This window comes from Penicillium taxi (assembly GCF_028828555.1).
Source record: "Penicillium taxi strain IBT 34144 chromosome Unknown utg000004l_segment0_segment0, whole genome shotgun sequence".
NCBI classification, from domain to species: Eukaryota; Fungi; Ascomycota; class Eurotiomycetes; order Eurotiales; family Aspergillaceae; genus Penicillium; species Penicillium taxi.
In genome coordinates this window covers 4,448,108-4,471,065 of record NW_026643206.1, presented here as the reverse complement: position 1 = coordinate 4,471,065, position 22,958 = coordinate 4,448,108, and the positions used below count along the sequence as shown (strand labels likewise).

The following is a 22,958-nucleotide window of genomic DNA, read 5'->3' as shown; positions in this document are numbered from 1 at the left end:
GCCAAGGAGTTGTAGCGTTATAACTAACTACTGTCTATATGTTGATTAAGAAGCTATGCAGTCTGCCACTAGAGGGACTGTTCCTCCGGATGATATTCTAAGTAGTGGATTCGTCAAGTTAATTTGTCTAAATAGGTTGAGTAGCATGAGACCGGAGCGTACGGAAGATCGCGATGAACAGGATCTTTGTTGGATGCGGATCACTTATTATGACCTTATGAGCACTTGATATGCCCTCTTTCGGCGACAGAGCGCTTGTTACACGGAGTATCGAATGCCGCCAGAGATTGGATGACCGTGAAGGAGGATACTATTATCAGGTATATAATTTTTACGGTACCAAAGACAGAGCTCTAGAGACAATACTAGCGAATCTTGAATTCTGACACATCATCTTATTATGTATGGGTATCTCTATTCTGCTAGATCATCTATGCGAAAAAAAAAATAAGATAAAACCAAAATAAAATAAAGAGCACTCATCGAAATATGTAGACCATCCCCGCCCGATCAACACTCACGATCATGCCGTACGGCTGTCGCAAGACTGCAACATCCTGAATGATATCCAAATGACTCTTGAGAAGCTGCTGCTGCTGGAGACTAATGACTGTGCTGCGTGGTGGACGGGGACTTGCACCCTTACGAGAGCTCTGGTTCCCTCCATTGCTAGTACCAGGCGTATTTGGGAGGTGTTCCGTCAGGATCAGTAGATTGGCTCCAGGCTGAGTTATCTCATAGCGTGGCTTCACGGCTGTATTTCCATCCGAGACGGCATCCATTCCGCTGACAATCCCTGAAAACTCTGGTCGCGCGAGATCCCAGAATCTAATCTTTCGGTCGCAGCTTGCTGACAAGATGTATCCACATCTACTACTACTAGACTTTTCGTCGTCAGGTATGTTAAGACCAACAGCAAATGCCCATGTTCCCAGTCTGTCACCAATCGGCGTATTTGTAGGCGGTGCCGAGCCGGGCTCTCCAATGGGAGGCGGCATACCCTCTCCAGCTGAATTGGCTTTGACAAAACGGCTGAGCATGCCTTCTGGGCGGTCCTCGTCAACAGGCCATGCCTCGAAGTCCTTTGGAGTTGTTCGGTGCGGGCGGTTGCTGGCAGCACGCGAGCTGCGGTTATTACCATTAGGAGCGCCGTCATTTGTACCCAGGGGAGTTGCCTGATACACCTCCCGGCAGCGGAACTTCTCTATGTCCCACACGGTGATTTCGTTGCCATGGCTTCCTCCGCTGGATACACAAACCCAGCGTCCGCGGGGCTTCACGGGGTGTAGTTGAATTCGGTGAATCGATCCCCAGCCTGGGATTCCCCAGGCCTTCAGTCGCACGCGGAACCGGAGATCCCAGAGATCCAAAATTCCATGAGTGGTTCCAACAAGCAGCCAAGTGTGCCTGCGGTCGCAGCAGAAAGTAGTTGGGGTGCCGTGGTGTACAGGGTTCTCCAGTGTGAAGACCGGTAACATGGTTTTCATGTCGAGTGCCAAAATACGACAGGTGTTTGTAGCAACGAGGAGAGTTGACTGGCCCTCGTCGCGGAAATGCTCAATCCAAACCGCGTACTCAGGTGACCCGTCCTCCGCGGTCGGTAGTTGGTACTCCCGGACAAGTTGAAGTTTACCGTACCTGGCAGTCTCGTTGACTTTCTGGTAGTCAACTCTAACGGCGTGGATGCTGCCATCAGTGGCACCACTGACGAATGTATAGGTATTTTCAACAAAAGTCAACGCCTTCACATGCGCTCCAGCTGCGTGTCGATGTGTTTGACGGGATCGGGGTGTCAGATTTCGCTCGAGGCGAGTCGTATCCCATATCTTGACTGTGCTATCATCAGATGCAGTGACAAAGAAGGAGTGGTCTGGAGGCACTGCAATGCGATTTACCGGCCCACTGTGCTCGCCAAAGGTTGTCACCAGATCCCCTTCGGGCCTCCATACTTTGTTAGGATCTTGCATATTAGCTTTACGGATTGGCTGCCGAGGATCCAACTCCTTGACATAAGGCCCCAGATCAAACAGATCGGTCGGATAGTTTTCTGCAAACACATTGTCCAAAAGCCGGAGGACCACAGGGTCATCACCGGCGTATGAATGATTGGCACGATAGCGGCGTGCAACATCCTGAACCGGTTTATGTTCATAAGCCTGTGAGAGAGCGGAGTGTTGGGGTATGCCTGCTCTCTGAATAGGTGCATCAACCTTGCCAAATGCATTTGCAGGACTCGTGCTCGTCTCCGCGAGTGATTTCCCGGTATCGCTGCGATTTAGAAGACTAATAGCGCTAGGTTTCCGTTGGACTTTATCGGATGCGTCCCGCAAGGAAAGCGTATCAGTATTTGTGGGAGTTATAGATGAGCTTTCTTGGCCTATACTCAATCGGCGACTAGGGGGATGAATGGCGGATCCAGGTGGAGATAATGTTTTATATCCAGAGCCAGCAGCGGGGGCCGATGTTAGTGGCGGAGAAGAAGCCGAAGAAGTAGCTCCGGCATCCAAGCGACTAGGGTGTGGAAATTCTATCTCCTTGTGGAGTTGACTTCTTGATCGCATGTGTCTGGAATGAGAAGGTGGCGTGCGTTCAATTGTCGTCGAAGCATCAAGCAATGCATCTGCAATAGTTCTGGGTTTCTGTTCTTCGGGCTTGGGACTTTCATTTCCGTCTCGAGAGACATTGCGCGACCTCTCGTTGAGATTTTTGTCGAAGAAGACAGTCTGAGGAACGACATCATGCTGGGTCAAATTGATGATATCATTCAAAGAAACAGGTCGTTCGATATCGCTAGCTCTCATTTGCCTTAGGGAGACTCTCCAAATGTAGTCCTTCAGGGCTATAAGCTTTGGTTCATCCTCTGAGCTCATCCCGAGGTTTCGCAATCGGGATAGCCACTGGTCATCTTCTTCGTTTTTTGGCTGTGCATTCAAGGATAATGGACGTGCTGCCCGGAAAGCTTGGGACCCGGGCTCTGACAGACTAAATGCTCCATCTCGGCTCGCTGATTTCCAGAAGATGCCCTTGTCAGTTTTGGAAGCCCAGGTAAAAGCCATGTCAAAAATGTTTCTTGAAATGGGCCGTTTGAGAGCATCATAAATTTCCACCTCAGTAAATCCGACAATTTCCACTTTGAGAAATGGCCGAATGAGAGGTGTGAGAATAGAGTAGATATCCGCGACAGACAAGAATTTGGTTGACTTGACCACCAGATTCACAGTAGCCTCACGGATCCAGATGTTGGGGTGAACCAGAAACCCAATAGTAATGTGGAACAAATCCCATATTGTAGAGCGTTGGAACAGACCCAGATCAGCCATCGCCGCGAGGGAGCGAATCACCTTTTCTACGACAAACTCTTCGGGTTCCGTCATGGATTGGATCATCAGAGGTAGAAGATATTGCTCCAAGCTAGTGCTTCCAACGTAGGCAGCAACGCCGACCACACTTTCGAAGAAGGCGCATTTCAAGATCCAATCTCGATCGTTCAAGTAGGTATTCAGATGACTAAGAACAACTTCGTTTGACTTCAGATTACCGAAAAACACACAGAGGCTGGACACAGATCCCAAGAACGCCCGGCGAACTGATGCATCTGTGTCCGTGAGAAGTGCCTTGGTGTGTACCTCAAAATATTCTAAAAGATCAATCCGAGCCACATCATAGAGATTGTGGTAGGTAGCTTCTTCTGCCCATCGAGGCTCAAAGCCAACTGGAACCAGCGATGCTAGGCGGGTATCAGAACGCAACGCCTGGATCATGTCCAAAAATCTCAGCGAAGATTGTGCCAGAGAAGCGATGCAAGAGGCGTATGCCGCACGGACCATGGCACTGGGGTTGCTCTTAGAAGAAATAATAAAGTGTTGAAGCCGCGGGAAAATATACTCTGAGAACAGATATGCATTTACTGGGGAAACAACTCGGACCATTTCCAGTAGCTGAGTCAAGGTTCGGATTGCTGCAACCTTGACAGAGTCAGTCCTGTCAGCCAGGAGAAACATGATATATGGGAGGATGCGGTCGAGTTTTGCCTCGTCCGACAATCTTTCTGCCAATGCCAAAAGGATATCACAGGCTTTGATTCGAGCTGAAGCCTTGGCTGTCGTTCGCAGATTGGAGACCACAAGGGTGAGAAATATCAAAAAACCCTCGTCTGTCTGTAACTGGGGTTGTGTTGATTGGTGATCACCGCTTGGCAGATCGAGCTTCACAGGGAAAATCTCCCCAGTGAGTCGGGAGGCTTCAGAACTCGATTTAATTTGAGTTCCTGGAACGGAGCTACCGAGGAAGTATGAGATTTTGTCAAAGTCCAGGCACACTCGCTCTATTCTGTCATCTGTCTCGCCTCTATTGCTTGATTCTGCATCCACCTTTGTCCTCCCCGAAGATGGATCAGTCATGAGGGACATATATTGGTGAAGAAAGCTGTAAAAGTATTCCGGGAATGCCTTATTCTTCCAGAAATTGAGATATTGTTCAGCAGAATATCTGGACTCTGCGTTCAGCTGGATCATATGCTGGATCAGCTCCCGAATCTCGGGGTCTTCAATTTTGTTCAACTGGCTATGCTCTGGGCTGTATTCACCTTTCCGATACTTATACATTTGACTGAGCGTAAAGATCGGTGACTCGAGAAAGAGTTCTGCAATTACACAGCCGGCACTGAAGATGTCCATTGCCCAGTTAACATGACGGTCTCCAGGCTCTTCCCCAGCTACAAGAAACCTTTCAGGAGCAAGGTAGCATGTTCGTCGTCCAGATGTGTCGAAATAGAAAGAAAAATCCGCTGGATTATCCTCTGGAAGGAAGGTAGGCTTGAATGAGGAGGAAAAGTCAGAAAGATAGAGCCAGTTCCATGAGGTGACCAGGACATTTTCTGTTTTAATGTCACCATGGAATACATCCAATGCGTGACAGTCACGCAAAGAGCACAGGAGCTGAAATGCGATCCATTTCTTCTCAATATGTTCAAGGAATGGGCGAGTACTATAGACCAATTAGAGCTCACGCTTCAAGATCCATGGATTAGATAACCGTACCTCATTCGATCATAGAGAGAACTATGTATGTATTGACGGACAAGATATCCACTGGGACCTGTCTCCAGGATCCTTTCATAACTCAATGCATTTGGCACATCAGATAAGAGTTTACGTTCACCTGCGGGGGATAGTCAGCTCGAGTCAACCCAATTTTGGCCCAAGACAGCACTTACGAATAATTGCCTTCACATATGGCTCCAGCGGCATGGTCGGGTATGGTTTCATGATCACCTTGACGAAGACCAGGCCATTCTGTTGTCTGGCACGGATGCTTTTCATGAACCTGCCCCCACCCATGGACTTCTCATACAGTAAATCTGATAGCTCCGGGACATCGATCCCCGCAGACCCTGCTGAAAGGGTGGTGAGGGAGTAACCTTGACCCATTATTTCGCATGAAGCTCATCTCCCTTACAAAAAGAGTGAAATGTACGGAATAGAACGATGATAAGCGGTCATTTGACGCGTATGCACGTGACTAAAAGGCGGTCAGTGATGTTACTTCAAGATCTCAATCTTGATTGCTTTTCTCAAGACCCTGAACGTAGATTTTATTCAAACTTGATTTTATTTGAATTTTGATTTCTTCAATTCTCTCAAACATATCCAAGTCAGAGAATACCTAAAATGAGGAGTCATACTGGAATAGACCGCGGGACATGAATGGATCAATGGCGGAGTCACTCTATATATATTCACCTGCCCATCTTCCAACCCCTGAAGGGTCCGAGGTTCTTTGAAAGGTTGTTCTTGTATCTATGGATTCTAAGCACGTGAGGTTTTCTTAAGATTCCATGATCCCCCTCAAGTGCTTCAACCTTGTGTTTATTTCACAATTGTTACAAGGCTCTTTTTCACCTCGATTTCTTCTGGAGATATTCCACTCTAATCGGGGCTGGCAGATCCAAGTGCCAAACTTGGAAGGTTATATCTGCGATTAGTGTGACACCTGTTAGGCAGCATGATCCTCGGCCAAACCTGCCGAGGATTGGGGTACTTTCTTTCTCAGTTGATGTTAAAAATACGCAATGAAAGAAAGTTCAATTATTCAGATAGTGCCCAAGCCAGACAGAATGGTTAACATCGACGCTTTCTTCGGGGATCGGTGGTAGTTGTGTCTTGTATGAGTACCTAGGTAGCTCGGATGCGTAGTCACCTCTGGCACGAACGCAAAATATCAATCACCGGGGCTGAAGACCTCATTTCATTGGAAGAATCTCTTTAATTTAATCCTGGGTTGGACGAATATCGTTCATACTGATGTCAACTGGGGAACTTTGGATATTTCGGTGAGGAACCCCTGTCGATGACGGCCTTTTTTATGGAAAATGGATAAGGCAGATCATCTACTTTGATTAAGTGGCTTCATATTTGTGACGATATGCATATTATACATAAGGGTGGCTGAATTGATTGGATGGCAAGGTCCGGAATCAGAAGTAAGTCACATTCGTGGAGCGGCTGCTTGTGACCCCGCAATTAATTTCCACGCTCCGTAGCTATCTCTCAATCTTGTGATGGCTGCATGGAGATCATGTTTGTGTATCTAGCAAAGTATCAAGCATATCCCGATGTCACTTTTCTAACCCCTTTCAAGGCTGATGCTTCACATCACCGAGAACATCAATCAATCATAGTTGCTCTTGATTGTATTTCTTCGTTACATACGGATCAGTATAATCTGATTGAAAACAAAACAGTACCTCTTGTTTTAGGCTTATTGCAATTGTAGTTTACGTTAAGGGGTTTCGATATATCCATGCCACATGGCCGCTCTGGATTATGTAGATTACAATCTTCTCCGAGCTCAACACTTGACGTAGTTCCTGCCAACCCTGGTCTAGAGATCACCTTCTCCCGTGTTCTGGAACAATTTGGTGCTTCCATATGACAGCTGACTTGACAGCTGACTTCATTGTTTATGATAATTTCCGCAGATAATGCCTCGCGTGCGCACTGACCTACTTTGCATAGCAGCCCCAGAGCATAACTCATGCTTATTCTTGTATGTCGATCAGGATTCGATGCATAAGAAAATAACTCAAGTACATGCTTGTAAGGCTGCTAGCCTACCACTAATTAATTCCTCTGGATCCAACTATTTCCAGGGCAGGATTCAATACATTGATTGAAATACATTGTCTAGGCCCTAGGAAAGAACAAATCTAGACCATGTGGAACGATATGAGCGACAACTAGCGCATTGAATAGACTCGTGGATATGATCGACGCGTTCGGCTGGAGAAAGGGGCTTTTTTCTATGAGTTTTGACCACTACCTCTATGGTAAAGCCACGCACGACCATGCATGACGCGACTTGCCCTAATTTGGTGAGCGGCATCCACCTCTTCTTCATCTTGAATAGTCAATTTTTTCAACATAATGCCTCATTTTGCTTTCTAGACCTTAGATGTTAATTTGTGCTTGGATGACTGTTTCTCATGTTTTCACTATCCAGGGAAAGCTTTTGTTCAAGCTAGTAAATGGGGATAATTTATGAAAGCAAAGTAAAGATTGATCGAGCAGCTCAGAGAGACCGGCATACAACGGCAATCGCGGTGGTGGACCTTTGCAGAGTGATTACCCCTACGTCGTATCTTCACATCTTTTCTAGGCGGCTGTGTAGGTTACTGGCCAGCAATCACCGATACCAATGTCCCAGTGTTATGCAGCCAAGACTTGGAGCCAATATACCGGGCTCTTTCAGTGCTTCTCTTTGGCTATCGCTCAGCACCCTGCAGATATGGGACGCGACGCTGTTGGCTAGACCAGTCCGGCGGTGATCGAAGGGATGGTTAGCCTTTCCCAGGGCCACAAGTGGCAGCCGCCGTTGCGTTTATTCGCAGGACATTGAAGTGTTTTTTCTCCATATCACTTGTCAAACCGAAGAAAATGCCACTTTATGCTGGTTGTATTCCCTGATTTTATTGATTTTTATGCCCCACGTCTTCTCTTCCAACCCCCGAAGGAAGCGATGTACCTTCTGCTTTATCCCGAAAGGGAAAAGATAATGAGCGATGACATGTCATTTGTAGAGGGGCACATCGGGCATTTTCTCGCTGTTCTCCGGCGCTAAATTCTGGCGTAGGACTTGCAGACTTAGGCTGCTATTATCAAATCTAGTCCGAATAGCCCCTCAGCCCTTAGTTTCCTCCCTCCCCACTCACTTATCCACTTGTTTTTCCACCGCGTTTGATGAGCACTTTCGACTTAAATTCTGCCTTGTCTTATGGACTAGTGAATATTGAACCGCCGAGAACTCAATGCGGTATGATCCTTTTTTCCCAATGGTCTTGTGCACACTTTCTCAGCCACCGTTCAAGTATACCTACCCACCTCACCTACAACCGTTGACCTGTTACTTATAATTGGCACCGTCGCGACCTCTGGATATATGTTATTTTACTCATAGAACTCAGTTGGTTCTACATCGATTTATCCCTTATATTTGACGCATAGTACTGGGATTGCCTTCATTCAATATGGATCAAACACCCGATTCAATCTACCACTCCTCCTCCACGGTACCGTCTCTACTGGACGATACTCCTTCGCTCGATACACCTTCCGCTTACTCTTCCCCGGTGTCTGCAACAACCTCTCACGGCCAAGCTCCCATCGGCTTGGGCATATCTGGCTTGGAGCCCACCTTCAACAACTTGAGGGCTTTTTCCAATGCATTCGATTTCTCAGCAGCGCCTTTAATGTTGAATCAATTCCCAATTTCAGGGAGCTCGTACAATGAACCTTCAAAGTCCAATGATTTCCCCGATGCATCTTGCTACGGACTCTTTCAAGATCCCTCCTATTCTCCAAGCAGCTACTATAGTGCTCAGGGAATGAGTGCATCTCCCAGCTATGACTCCACATTCGGAACGTTTGTAGGGCAGATTCCTGGGAATTGGGGTCCTGTACTACCCACAGCCCCAACAACTCCAGAAATTGCTCCTCCATCGACAGATTGTCTCACTGGGCGCTACTGGAATCAAGCCTACGCCCCCGCCGCCATGAACACTCTCGATTTGCCAATTGAGAACGGATTAAATATCGACACAGGCTGCTTTATGACTACACCCCCAGAGGAGACAGTATGTAAGAGGCCATATGTAATTGTCTCTAATCCCGCACCATTACCGTCTGATTATCCGAATGTCCATATCAGTGGGGAAACCACCGAAAGCCCCACCAGCCCACAAACCCGTAAACCCAGCACCTTATCCTCAGAAAGAACGTCAAAGGTTTATTTTTGCAGCATATGTGGCAACACTTTCACCAGACGGTCAAATTGTACCGAGCATGAACGGAATCACGATCCCAAACGCAAAAAATCATTTCCCTGTGGAGAGTGCCATAAGACTTTTGGAAGGAATGCCGATCTGAAACGGCATACAGATACTGTGAGTGGAGCGTTCAGGAAATCTATGTCACATTACTGATTATTGATCACCTGCAGATCCACCGTGGCATCCGCAAGTATCATTGCAGGTCTTGTGAGCGTAGATTTACAAGATTAGATGCGTTGAACAAGTAAGACTAACACTTCTCATATTCCAATTGATATGCTAATCTGTATGGCTCTAGGCACTCATTAGAGTGTGATTATAGGCTCTCATCGCCAGACACAGCGCAACGAGTCCCTCTAGAAGGAATAAAGAGCTTCAAGGATGCTTCTGCTCAACCATCAAGGCTTACAGCATGGCGGTGATGGATTCTGGCTCAAGGCATGGAAATGCTTCTCATTGGATCATTATAGCATGGCACTACGCCCATTTTTCGGGTAAATTGTCGGATCAAGCATAGTACCCAGATATTTGGCTGGGCCCTCACTTTTCGGCGTTGTGTTCCTTTTTTTTTTCAGCCACTTTCGGCCAACGAGTTTTTCTTTACGGAGTATACTGTGCATTATGGATGGATCGCGGTGGCTCTTTTTTCGGCATTACTAAAACTTACATTCTACAACTAAAGAATAACATTAATTAGTGATTATTTCTCTCTACATCAGTATTTACTTGATCAACATGTGTGATATTACTCCACCTTCATAGGCTGGCGCGCGGTAAAACGGAGTCGTCGATTATCTGGTGGAGAACAGAACAGATTGCACCATAATTTTCACTATTTTCTTTCTTATAACCCATGATCCACGTATCAACCAAGTATTAATTTTTTAAAAATGATTGGACCAGATGATATAAAAACTATTAGGGTATATCATGCGTCCAGAATTGAACTGGATTACAAGCGAGGCGCCGGTGTGATTATAGATGTCGACCATTTTTTGAAGGTGCCATGCAATAAAAAAGGAGTCTACCCCACCAAGAACTCAGTAGAGCTCCACAAAAAACAGTAGAACGCACCATCTCCCCTGGTCATCTTCCAACTCGCTTGCTGCGGTCCACTTTAAGCCTGATCACACGCTAAGATACGGGCGGGAGGGGATCTTCCTTCGGCCCATGGCCCATGATCGGCGACATTATGGGAACAGACTTCAAATGGGGCACTGACCACTTTCGGGGATGTTATCCCGAGGGCCAGCGCTTGTCCTAGGCTCCTCTGTGGCTTGGATAGTCTTAGGGCTGGCTCAATTGGCGCGGAAAATGAGGAGTTGATTGATTTTTTAACGTTTCTGCAGACTCTTGTGCAGATATCTTCCCTGTATTCTGCATTTTGTACCTCCTTGCATTTAGATGTATTATCTCTGCTCTTATCATATTTCCAGAGTAGCTGACAGTCTCCAGGGCTGTTCCTGGGGGTTGATAAGTCTCAGATATGAGGTCAAACCAAAGTCGTATGAAAGATGATACATACCCTTGTAGGGTCCGATTATCGCCCTTTGGAGGATCCACATAGCCAATCAAATAAAGTAATGAGACGTATTGCTACTCTAATTTTTTTTTCTTTTCTTTTTTTCCTTTTCTTTTCTTTTCTCTACTTAGCCTGCTAGTCAGTCTATCTTTGAGCTCCTCCCTATTATTCCTTTTGTCTATCCCCCTAGAAGGTAAAATAGATAAGGAGAAATACGGAAAAAGTACGAGCAATCGGAGAAGCTTGAAACCGACTCCATTATTTGTACTTTATCATCACTTTTACGCTCCACTTGCGCATATCCGAACGGGACTTTGCCGAGGTGGATGCCAGATGTGGGACGATAATTTGTCAGGATCGGCAGGGAGCTATGACCGCCTATGGGAAATGAAGCCGTTGCGCTACTCCGCGTAAAAAAGAACAGGAGATTGAATTAGCCGATCCTTTTTAGGATGAGAAATATTTCGATAATATGGAGAAAATAGCAAGAATTTAGCTGATCTGACCAATAAGCGATTTACTAAACATTAAGAAAATTAAACATCTCGCTTCAGCCCCCTTCACCCTTCCACCCCTGTCGCGTTGTCTCAATTCGAGGGACCGGCCGAGACCTCGCTTATCCCCTCTTGTCGCATCATAGTCGATTCACTGACTCAGTTCAGACTAACTGATGTGGATAACTTATCAATCCTGGTTCTATTAGAGCATTTAAGGGGGAAAAAAAGGTAGATCCCAAGGATAACTTTGGATGAAAAGATTTAAATAGTTAGGGGTGGATAATTGATCAAGCAAAAATGGACATAAATGGTTAACTACGTATGGTATGTAAGTGGCTTATGCCCGGATACCCGGACTAATATTATATTCCGTGAATTAGTATCCTCGTTCCTGCATCACTTGGTATGACATCTATTTACTTATCCAACTATTCAACCTAAAGTCGATCGACTGATTTTCTCAAATTAATTGAGGTGAATTGTGTATTTACAAAGCTCGACTGTTGATAGAACAAGCTTTGGTCAAAAGCTAAATATACTAGAAGGTAACCTTAAAGCCCGTCCGTAGAACTTTGAAATCCACTATACCATCTTGGCCACTATATGTGCTGAGCTGCTCGTATAATTGCGAGTAGCTCTCTTTATCTTGCTCGCGATAGAGGAATTCTGCTTCAGTGGGAAGGAAACTCTAGTCCGATCAATTAAATATCTACAGCATCAGGTCCTTGGGATTTTGGAGGCTTTGTGCCCACTGGCGTAAAACTAGAAGTGGAGTCTGAGAGAAGATCATCATTCTCGACGTTTGCTGCTTGAGCTCTGCTGCTTCGTTAGACAATAGGTCAAGCTTACATTTCATGATGAGATCGAGTACTTACGCTTTCAACTTTCTCTCCTTATCATCAAGACTTCGAATTATGAAAGTCACAAGTATTAAGAAGAAAGACAAGCAGCTCACGGTAATAAAGCCCTTGTGATATTCTGGAGCATCAACCTGCTTCCATACTAAGAGAGGTATCCAGGCTTGGAAGACATAGGCCATTTCGTTCATGCTTCCAATGACAAGAGAACGCTCCTCGTTGTCTTCTGAGCAGATTTCATGAGCCCATCTATAAGAACGCTTCATTAGATATCGCTTTGCAGGTAAAGTATTGAGCTGACTTACGCCATGCACAGGCCGCTGAGTCCGAATCCAGCCCCAGATATGATGTAGCAAGTCCATTTCCATCCGATTGGGATATTCCACACTGACAAAGACACGTAGCTTATGATATTGACACACTAGGATTTTTTTAAGTAAGAGTTCTGGAAATGAACAGGAAAATTCAACTCACAGCGCCGAATATTATAGGTGGCCAACGTTTTCCATTGAGGAACGAATCCGATGACCCTGTTATGGTCAGCTTGCAGTCTTTGTGTAATGGTAAGGTCACTTACAGGCATAACAGAGAGTGGTCAGGACCTGGACTGCATATGTGGCCGTAGGATATGCATTGATTTGACCTACACTGTATTTGGGATTCTTGGAGTTCTTGAGGAATCTTGTAACGATCATAAGTCAAGGCAGGATATGGGATAGAGTCCAGGGTAGACTTACTGTTGAAAGACTGGCTGACCACCTGCACCACCATTGTTGAACAAACTAGTGACTGTCAGGTAATTGAAGAAAAGCTAATGACTGATCTCGGGAGCCGTGAAATTGACTTACATATAAAGCAAGGTTAGGAGATAAATATGCCAGGAAGAGAATATCCTTATCAGTTTCTGCTTGGTGAATGGTCCTCTTTTCTGCCTTCCCTCAGTATCCATCCGAGTTTGTGCCAGTGCAACTTCCTAGTTTTGAGTATTGGTATCAGCCCCCGTCGAGAAGCACGCGGTGTTTGTCTGCTCTTACCTCCTTGCTAAGATACCATGGACTAGAAATTTCAGGTACGTCGGGCAAGATAAAAAATCCCATGAGAGCCACCGGAAGGGAGATGCACCCATCGATCAAGAAGAGCCTGCATTTTTTAGATTAAGGAACCTTACATATTTTCGATTTCAATAGATGAGACTTACCATTGCCACCCCTTAAAGCCTCCTCTTCCACCTAGCTTGAACACTCCATCCATGAGATAACCAGAAAACATACTGGCTATGCCACTACTTGCGTGGAAGATGCAAGATCTTTTGGCCAGCTCTTCTTTGCGGTACCACGAGCCAATGATATACTGCATACCAGGATAGAAGGTACTTTCCGCAAGACCTGACCACTAGTCAGTAATTTATAGGTATATGACAGTGTATAGCTTGTCCTACTTACCGACAAAGAACCGGATGACATAAAACTGAGTCGGAGTGTTACATCTCGAGAGAACAAAGGTTAGAATGGTCCAAAGAAGCTAGGCATTTTTAGTATAAGATAATTATGAGAGAAAGTGCAACTTGGGCCGTACCTCAGCAGCTGGAATCCAGTATCTTGGTTTGACACGAGTTAACAGCAGGTTACTTGGAATCTCGCCAATCACATAACCCACGGTCCAACATGTTTGCATGTAGTTGAGTTCATTGCCATACAACCCCAAATCCTCTTTCCTGTCAGGACTGTTAGATGCAGATCTTCCGCTGCATAAAATGCGATCAAGAACTTACATTCCGGATACAAAGGCATTATTGATGTTTATCTGATCAAGATTCTTCACGAAGTATCCTGGACAAAGCGAATCAGCCTATACTACAGAGCGATCAAGTTAGAACAATGTTTACCGAGTGAAGCAAATGTTAAAATTGCAGTGTCCAACTTAAAGAGAAGGTGGCGTTCTTCAGGAGGTTTGTCGAAGGTATCCCATATATAGCTGACCCATTTTTTGCTTTTCTTCTCTGTTGAAGGTTGGGTCGACTGATCGGTCGCCCGTACTTCTATACGGGAACTGGACATGACGAGTCCGAGGTTCCCTGAAAAAACCAAGGGAGAATCTGAAAGAAAGAGAGCAGTTTAACTTGTAGCCTTATTACCTTCGAGCTGAGGTAAAATACATAAATTCACAATACATAAACTCGCACTGTGGGCCCGGAGACCTTTTATGTAGGCAAAATGCTGCGAACACGATGCATCTCCAAGGTACATAATGACGTCGCCAGTGCCACGACGAGAAATGGTAGTCGCATGGTAAGTGTACTGCTCCCGGGGCCATGACGATTGGACAGGAAGGCAGCATCGTGAGATTCAGCCTGTACTTCTTGTTCCGTGCTTACATTGGTGCATCCTACCGTATCTTCGGCAAGGGGATTTGAGATGCAAATCATCGAATTACGGTCGTTCTTGTTCGCGCAATTCATGCGAGGTGGCCATCATAATATTAAGCCGGAGACAGCTGATAGATAAGGTGAGAACACGCGTTCTGGTTTTTGCAGAGTAGAGATGCTCTCTCATGTTGCCATTTCGCGTCAGGTGAACACCATCCATGAATCCGAACCCGAACTCGCCATACAGCCACTACCATTTATGTACCTGGGTATGAGATCTGAGTCCTATATACAAAAGCGTTCATTTATCGGATTTAAGGAAAGATAGTGAATTTTAGTTAGCCAGTTAACATTCAAGAGATGAAAAAGATCGAAAATATCATGAAACTTAGAATGAATATATGGTTATGATACTTGACTAGTACTGGGTGATGACAGTTTGTATATGCTATGCTAGCAGAGGAAACGAGTTACAAAAGTACTTAACTAGTGACTATCCTTCTGACCTCACTTAGGCAGTGTTATATCAATAACTTATACAATATTTCGCTCTTAAAGCCCTAATACCTAATACATAGTTCATGCCGAAGCTGCTACCTCGACTGCTCCGTAAATATCAGGAAAGAGTACCTTTAGATGCTCAATCTGGGCTTTTTTAGCTTCAAGCCAGACAGCAGTATGGCCTTCAATCGGAGGTAAGTTCTGTAGTGCCCTCTCCTTGTTTACCCAATCAAGGAGATCTATCACATAGCCTTCCTCTTCACCCTTTAGCGAATGGAAGCTTCGCCCATACCCTTTGGTCTTGATTTTTTCTTGATATTCAGCTCTTTGTTCGTCGACGGAAGGTAGATTGATGGCTCCAGAAAGGAAGGCAGTAACTGCAATCGCCTGGAATTCAAAGAGCGAGAACGTCGCAGTATAGAATGGAATACCAACAAAGGCCAAAGTGGGATCAGGGATGTAAAAAATGTCGCGATGCAGGTTATGGACTTGGGTTCCATCTGATATAATCACAGATTCATCTGTTGAAATCCTGGTGAGAGTTTCGTCGTTGTACTGAGGCAGGAATGGTAGGACCAGCTGATATCCTGTGGCGAGGACAACTCTGTCAATGTTTTCCAGGGTACCGCCTGACTTCAGGTGTGCAATCAGCGGTAGGTGTTCTCCTGAAGCATTTTCTGTGATCTCAAATTCGATGACTTCTTCAATTCTCTTTGTCTTTTCAGGGAGTGCGGCGGCCGAGATATCAAAATAACCGTTTCGGGTGCTCTGGTGAACTGTCCGAGCTTTTGAGCTGATTTCTTTAGCGATATCCAGCGAAGAAACTCCGCCTCCGATCAGAAGTACGTTCTATAATTATTTGAGTATGTGAAGACAACTTTAAGCGGGCCGAACGAACCTTGTCCGAAAACCCTTCCGAGTTTCGGAATGACTTGGAATGAGTAATGACTGTGGGCCATTTTGCTTTGGCTTCAGCTAGACCCTTGATATCAGGGACCAGAGGGACATGATAATGGCCTGACGCAACTACGACAGCATCGAAAATCTAGGTACGTGTTAGTGATGTCCAATCTTTTGTCCCTGAAAACAGCTGAGTCTTACTGCAGATTCTGACTTCTCAGTCAAGTTGCCAGTCTCAGGATCCTCATGCAGTGTGGTCCAAGTAACATGCCACTCTGACCCTTCCTTGTAAACTTTGGTCACTAGCGCACCATAAATGGTCGCAGCATCCACACCGGCCGTCTTCGAAGTATCCTGGATGTAGTTCAGAAGCACGTCATGCGTCACATATGGTGGGGTATCTTTTGGCCAAGAATTCAGTGTGGTTTTGAGCAATGGGGTGGAGACATTGTTCGTAAGGCCCTCATAACACGGTCTATCCAACTGTTAGCATCGAATTGCGAGGATTTTTAAACCCCATATCACTCACCCAGGCGGAGCATGGATTAGTTCCTTTCTTTCATTGCCTTCTCGCCCATCTCTCCCAAACTTAATTGCATCCGATGGGTGAATTGATGGGTACACAGCTTCGATTGGCACTCGCTTGTCATAAAGCCTAACAAATCGATTAGAATTGTCCTAAAGCTTTGCAAGATCAAGAGCTCATACCAGTTTCCTCCAGCTGCCTTACTTCTTTCAAAGACTGTGACCTCTAGACCGGCTGCTAGTAGGTGACCGGCACTTACAACGCCACTGATTCCAGCGCCAATCACGGCAACACGCTTGATATTTCTGTCAGTCATGATTAGATGCTCAGGTGACCTTTGAAAATGCGTTTGATTTCACAGGATTTGGAGCGACAAAGTGGAATTCAAGACGGTTAAATGAAGTATAGAACGCTGTCGCCACTGTTGACCTATCTGAGCCAAGAATTCGCAATCGGAGCTAAGGCCCCATAATCTTCTCCATGTTGCGTAGACCATAGACTTAGTATTTTTTCCCGTTTATTCTGACCCGAGGTTTTGCCAGTTCTGACATCTATCTAGATGCACTGGGAATTGATTGTGAATCAGGGTTTGGTATACCGAAAACGTGACTTTGCGGGCTGTGATTTCCAAGGCTGTGAAACGCTTATTTAGGCACATCAATAGTTATAGGTACTTACACGCCAAATTGTTGACATTCAATTCTTATCAGAATAAATGAGGGGTAGACAACAGCCCACTTTGACATGTTATGAGGGGCATTCGTCTCATTCAGTGTGTTTCGCGGAAGGCGTAATGAGCCACGACAATGATGTGCTTAAAACCCTGGACTCGCCCATTTCTTAGCAAAGACTCGGATTTTTCAGCTAATATAGAAAATGGAATTCTTTAGTACTTGCAGGTAAGATCAATATGCTTCTAAAGAATTCGTTCAAACTTCCGGTTTAAGCTCGCTATAAATGTGATCAAGGAAGAAGAACGGAGTTCCTTCTATAACTAATCATGTCAAAGTGTATATATATGATAACAACATCATCGATTTAAAAGATAATCATGAAATCATTTGATATTTGGCACAATGAGCTTTTATGCTATCAAGTTAAGTTGTGAAATAGCCCAGGATCTAGTACTCGAGAATAGCCCATGTTTGTTCGTCCATTGTCGAGAAGATTAGACCCGCGTCCAGAAGTTCCTGCCCAGCCCGAGCCACATCGGTGACAGGCAAGTGAAGCTTTGAGGCAAGTTGATGCAGGTGTAGACCTGTGTCGTCCTGCGGCTCAGTCTTGAGCATCTGGTACACTCTCTGTGCAACCGGGGTCAATTTGTTCAGGACAGCATTCGAGCCGGCGTTGGCATCATCACCTGCTGCTCCATATGCACCAGCATCACCACCAGCAGAAACACCTCCAGGGGGCCCACGGGTGAAGAATAAGTGCACGGCCGTAGCCTCGAGGGGATGACAGAGAATTTCATTGAGGTCCTTCACTGGCCGCACACTGTGTGCACCGATGTATCGCTTGTTTCCGAAAGACTTGATGGCGCCGAAGACACGAGCATAGCCGCTAGTTGTCAACTCATCTTTGGATTCGGTCTTGCCCTCATCCATATCCATACTATCCTGGTTGGCCTCGACCCACTTCCTGACTTCAATCTCTCCAGTGCCATCATCCATCTTATATGTGTGATTTGTGCTCTGGTGGCTGATGTTGCGAATCTGACTGACGAAGAGCACGTTGGCCACGTCTGCGTGGTCGATCTGGTATGGGGCGTCTGGGTATGGCTGCGTGGCATCTAGAATTTGCTTGATCGTCACCGGGCGCAGGGTCTTGTTATCACGATCGGCAGACTGATGGTTTTTTAGCAATTATTTGCAGATAAGTGGTTCGCTTGATCATACCTTTCCTCCAGAAGGGCTGTTCGTCTCTCCAGGCATAAAGCCGCCGCCGCCGCCAGATTGGCTGCCGTATGGGTTGTTGTTGTAGCCACCGTCTAGTATCAACAGGTGATCAGCTGCATATCTCAAAGTTCGTAATAGCCCAGTAACGTACCCATTTTGTGTGTTTTGTGGTGATAAATTTTGTACTCGGAATGATAAATCATTTTACGCGCGAAGCAACGCGTCGCGGGGATATCTGTTTGCATTGTTTGCATTGGCATATTCACCGCTTTCGAAGTCGTTCAACTTTTTTTTTTTTTTGCGGCAGATCAACTTATCTCTCAAGAAAAGATACCCACCTGCTGGAAAGAAATTTTGAGCGCGGGAGAGGTTTTTGAAATAAATTGATCCTCTTCTCAATTAGTGGTGTCCTCTGATTGAAAATTCTGATTCTTTGATGATTTGAGCTTCATCCATCAACCCCATTTTCCGCCTTATTCGGCAGCATATCGTTTCGAGATAACATCATGCCTCACCGGGCACGCGCAGCTTCTCCGGCCCTGTCGGAGAACGAGTTCGATATCACAAGTGCGCTATTTCAAAACAATGATAATGACAACGACCACGGTACAGGCGTAAACGCCATTGCTCAACACAAGCCCGCTCCCGGTCAGGCCCTCGATTTTTTAGGAGAGGACGACGAAGATGACGGAGATGGAGCCTTTATCGCTTCACAGCAGGCATCTGCAAACCGAAAGGGCGCAAATCTAAAGGGTCGCACTGTGAAGAAGGGCGGTGGTTTCCAAGTCATGGGACTCAATTCCAACCTGCTGAAGGCTATTACCCGTAAAGGATATTCAGTCCCAACCCCCATTCAGCGAAAGACCATTCCGGTAATCATGGATGACCAAGATGTTGTTGGCATGGCTCGAACTGGTAGTGGAAAGACTGCGGCTTTCGTCATTCCCATGATCGAGAAATTGAAAAGTCACAGTACCAAATTTGGAGCCCGTGCTCTAATCATGTCGCCATCTCGTGAACTAGCTATCCAAACCCTTAAAGTCGTGAAAGAGATGGGACGTGGAACAGATCTGCGAGCTGTTCTCCTTGTCGGTGGTGATAGTCTCGAGGATCAGTTTGGAATGATGACGGGCAATCCTGATATTATTATTGCGACGCCCGGTCGATTCTTGCATTTGAAGGTAGAAATGGATCTGGATCTGTCCAGCATCCGCTACGTGGTTTTTGACGAGGCTGATCGGCTGTTCGAAATGGGTTTCGCTGCGCAATTGACGGAGATTTTGCATGGTCTGCCCTCCAACCGACAGACTCTGCTTTTCTCCGCTACACTTCCCAAGTCGCTCGTTGAGTTTGCGCGTGCAGGCTTGGAAGAACCAACTTTGATCCGTCTAGACACGGAAAACAAGATTTCGCCCGATCTTCAGAACGCTTTCTTTTCGATTAAGTCATCCGACAAAGAGGGTGCTCTTCTTTACATCCTCCAAGACGTCATCAAAATGCCCACCGGCCCTACGGAAATTGCTAAGAAGTTTCAGGAAAATAAGGGAGGATTCAATGACAGAAAGCGGAAGAGAGATTTGGAGAAGGGCGTCAACTTCAAAGAATCACCGACCAAATACTCGACTATCGTTTTCGCTGCGACGAAACATCATGTGGACTATATTTACTCTCTCCTAGTAGAGGCAGGCTATGCCACCTCTTTTGTCTACGGTTCGCTGGATCAGACTGCTCGTCGAATTCAGGTGCAAAGCTTCCGACAAGGAATTACCAATATCCTGGTCGTCACTGATGTGGCTGCCAGAGGTATCGATATCCCGATTCTTGCCAACGTCATCAACTACGATTTTCCATCTCAGCCCAAGATTTTCATCCATCGTGTTGGTCGTACTGCCCGTGCTGGTCGGACGGGTTGGAGTTACAACCTTGTTCGGGATGGAGATGCCCCGTACTTGCTGGACCTCCAGCTCTTCCTGGGTCGCAGATTGGTTCTTGGTCGTCAATTTGGTACAGAAGTTAACTATGCTGAGGATGTGGTTGTGGGGTCCCTCCCTAGAGACCCGCTTTCTCGCTGCTGCGAGTGGGCCAACAAGGTCTTAGGTGAAAACACCGACATCTCATCTCAACGCCAGGTATCCGTGAGGGGTGAAAAACTCTACATGCGCACTCGTAACGCTGCTTCTACCGAAAGTGCGAAGCGCGCCAAACAGCTCACCGCTACAGAGAACTGGAACAGCACCCATGTGCTCTTCAACGACGAGCGAAATGATTTAGAGGCTGAGCGAGAGAAAATGCTGGCCCGTATCGGTGGGTTCCGACCACAGGAAACAATCTTTGAGATTCATAGCCGACGTGGTGGCAAGAATGAAGCCGATGAAACTCTCGACACAATCAAACGTCTTCGCACCAACGTCGAAAAGAAAAAGCAACGCATTCAAGCCAAGGAAGATGCTATGAAGTCAGAGCTTGACCTTGGTCAGACTGGGGAGGACGAATACGAGCAAGATGAGGATAAGGACATGGCTGATGAAGCCGGGGATAACATGTCCATTGCCTCGGAGAATGACCTGGAAGTTACGTTCTCTTCCTACTCTCAACCCAAGAGTAAGTCCAACGAGGTGTCTGCGACAGCATTCCAGAACTCGGACTATTTCATGGGTTACACACCCAACAACAACGACCTCGCAGAAGACCGGGCATACGGCGTCCATTCGGGCACGAACTCGAACTTTGCTCAGGCCTCACGTAGTGCTACCATGGATCTCAACGGTGACGATGGCCAGCGACACTTTGGCGAGCAGCGGTCGACTATGCGTTGGGATAAGCGACACAAGAAGTACGTGGCGCGACAGAACGACGAGGATGGATCCAAGGGCGAGCACCTGGTCCGTGGTGAGAGTGGTGCCAAGATTGCGGCCAGTTTCCGCAGTGGTCGTTTCCAGAGCTGGAAGAAGGGCAAGCGCATGGGTGCGATGCCTCGTGTGGGTGAGGCCGAAACACCTGGTGTCAGCTTCCAAAGCTTCAACTCCAATGCGGGAAATAACGGCAGGTTCCGCCACACCAAGCAGCAAGCTCCCAAACGGGCTGACCCATTACGACATGACTATGAGAAGATGGTCAAGAAGAATCAAGCAGCTCGTGAACGTCAAGGTCCCGCTGCTGGTGGCAAGAGTGAGATTCGGTCTAACGAGGACATTCGCAAGGCGCGCAAGCTGCAGCAACAGCGTCATGAAAAGAACGCGCGGCCTGCAAAGAAGGGCAGACGATAAATGGATAAAAGGCAGAAAGGCGTTTTTAGTACATTCCTAGTATATTTGCATTGGAGATACCAAATGATCTTTTTCGTTACAGTTACAGTTACAGCTTCACTAAGGCTACTCTAGTACAGTACCTAAGTATAGAGAAGTCCAAGGATCGAGTGAATTTTCAACTTGCCTACACTCTTACAGTCATCAGCTTTGCATTAAGCTACCGAATCTTCTCTACGGTATGCGTGAGTACGGGGTTTTATTCTTTTATTACCCACGAGGTTCCCCATTAATCTCCGTTTTTATTCAGGTTGTATGCTAGTACAGCCTTGTTAAACTAGCTCTCGGCGAATTATGGGATCTACATTGATCTTTAGGTAATTAATTGCTTCTACTTTAACTAGTTTCTACTTGATCTATGAAAAGGGGGATGACTAAGCTGGAAAAAAGGCCAGTCCGGGCCAGAATGTTCAAAATGGTTCGCACTATTGAATCCCAACTTGAATCGTGCATGAACCGAGACTCAGACCCCTTGCTGGTCCGCGTGCCTCATGTTCCACCGAATCCACTCCCTCCAAGCCTTTTTGGATGGGAACTTCTTCTTTTCCCCGGCAGCTTCCGGTATTCAGCTATCGGAACGTTAAGGATGGACCATGCAAGTTCCAAAGGGATGAAGAAAGTGCAGTGGTGCACGCGCTGATCGACGGACGCCGAGAACTGCAGCCACATCTTGTTGCTGCCGTCGGACTCCCCGGAAAATAAAGTCCAGGTCTTACAAGACCCTGATGATGCCACCCAATCTACATCCAGTGCAACAATGTTCAAAGAACCCGTTCTCAGTGTTCAATATTGAAATTCAACGTCATCATTGGAAGCTAATCCTAGTGTCGATCCATCAGAAGAGAGTGACTAAGGTCAAAAAAAAAAAAAAGAAGAGAAAAGAGGACCCTCTCTTCTTCTCCTGCTTCCCTGCAGCTGTCCGGTTATCGTTCATGGCAGGCCACACACATTATGAGACCTTTTTCCTTTCTTTTTTTCCCTCTTTTTTCTTACTTTTTTTACTTTCCTTTTTCTCTAACGACCTTGATCTGCCAGACGTCGGACCCGACTGCAACAGTAACCCCTTGTGTCACGGAGCATAAACCGGAAGATCTACTCAGTCATACAGAGTCCAGTTTTCCCCTGGTGGAGCCAGGGATCTTTTCCATATACACGGAGAATAACATATTAGAATTCAACCAAGGTTTCCCCACGAACTGTTCCGTCATTCCCTTCTTCAAGTTTTTGTCAGTCTAACCTGGTACCTCAGATCAGCACCATAACAC

At 46.2% G+C, this 22,958-nt stretch overlaps 6 protein-coding genes across 6 annotated transcripts; 2 read left to right on the top strand and 4 right to left on the bottom strand.

Annotated features, from left to right (window-relative positions):
* Positions 1 to 479: 479 nt before the first annotated feature.
* On the bottom strand, positions 480 to 5,429 carry N7495_006531 (ubiquitin-binding serine/threonine protein kinase VPS15; the record flags this gene model as incomplete). The annotated part of the gene is made up of 3 exons (XM_057209182.1): positions 480 to 4,986; positions 5,040 to 5,160; positions 5,216 to 5,429. The coding sequence occupies 3 exons, from the start codon at positions 5,427 to 5,429 to the stop codon at positions 480 to 482; spliced, it is 4,842 nt and encodes a 1,613-aa protein (XP_057062956.1).
* A 3,095-nt stretch (positions 5,430 to 8,524) lies between these two features.
* N7495_006530 (uncharacterized protein) lies at positions 8,525 to 9,747 on the top strand (the record flags this gene model as incomplete). The annotated part of the gene is made up of 3 exons (XM_057209181.1): positions 8,525 to 9,439; positions 9,496 to 9,569; positions 9,648 to 9,747. 3 exons carry the CDS (start codon positions 8,525 to 8,527, stop codon positions 9,745 to 9,747), a joined length of 1,089 nt encoding a protein of 362 aa, XP_057062955.1.
* Positions 9,748 to 12,045: 2,298 nt separating this feature from the next.
* Positions 12,046 to 14,258, bottom strand: N7495_006529 (putative MFS transporter Liz1/Seo1; the record flags this gene model as incomplete). Its single annotated transcript, XM_057209180.1, has 13 exons — positions 12,046 to 12,163; positions 12,220 to 12,450; positions 12,507 to 12,622; positions 12,676 to 12,731; positions 12,779 to 12,882; positions 12,939 to 12,983; positions 13,050 to 13,174; positions 13,236 to 13,341; positions 13,400 to 13,586; positions 13,644 to 13,722; positions 13,777 to 13,915; positions 13,973 to 14,030; positions 14,087 to 14,258. 13 exons carry the CDS (start codon positions 14,256 to 14,258, stop codon positions 12,046 to 12,048), a joined length of 1,536 nt encoding a protein of 511 aa, XP_057062954.1.
* Positions 14,259 to 15,145: 887 nt separating this feature from the next.
* N7495_006528 (putative FAD dependent oxidoreductase) lies at positions 15,146 to 16,809 on the bottom strand (the record flags this gene model as incomplete). Its single annotated transcript, XM_057209179.1, has 5 exons — positions 15,146 to 15,916; positions 15,966 to 16,112; positions 16,169 to 16,442; positions 16,497 to 16,622; positions 16,676 to 16,809. The coding sequence occupies 5 exons, from the start codon at positions 16,807 to 16,809 to the stop codon at positions 15,146 to 15,148; spliced, it is 1,452 nt and encodes a 483-aa protein (XP_057062953.1).
* An 805-nt stretch (positions 16,810 to 17,614) lies between these two features.
* N7495_006527 (uncharacterized protein) lies at positions 17,615 to 18,543 on the bottom strand (the record flags this gene model as incomplete). The annotated part of the gene is made up of 3 exons (XM_057209178.1): positions 17,615 to 18,337; positions 18,389 to 18,480; positions 18,540 to 18,543. The coding sequence occupies 3 exons, from the start codon at positions 18,541 to 18,543 to the stop codon at positions 17,615 to 17,617; spliced, it is 819 nt and encodes a 272-aa protein (XP_057062952.1).
* Positions 18,544 to 18,894: 351 nt separating this feature from the next.
* On the top strand, positions 18,895 to 21,654 carry N7495_006526 (ATP-dependent RNA helicase DBP10; the record flags this gene model as incomplete). Its single annotated transcript, XM_057209177.1, has 1 exon — positions 18,895 to 21,654. One exon carries the CDS (start codon positions 18,895 to 18,897, stop codon positions 21,652 to 21,654), a length of 2,760 nt encoding a protein of 919 aa, XP_057062951.1.
* Positions 21,655 to 22,958: the final 1,304 nt, after the last annotated feature.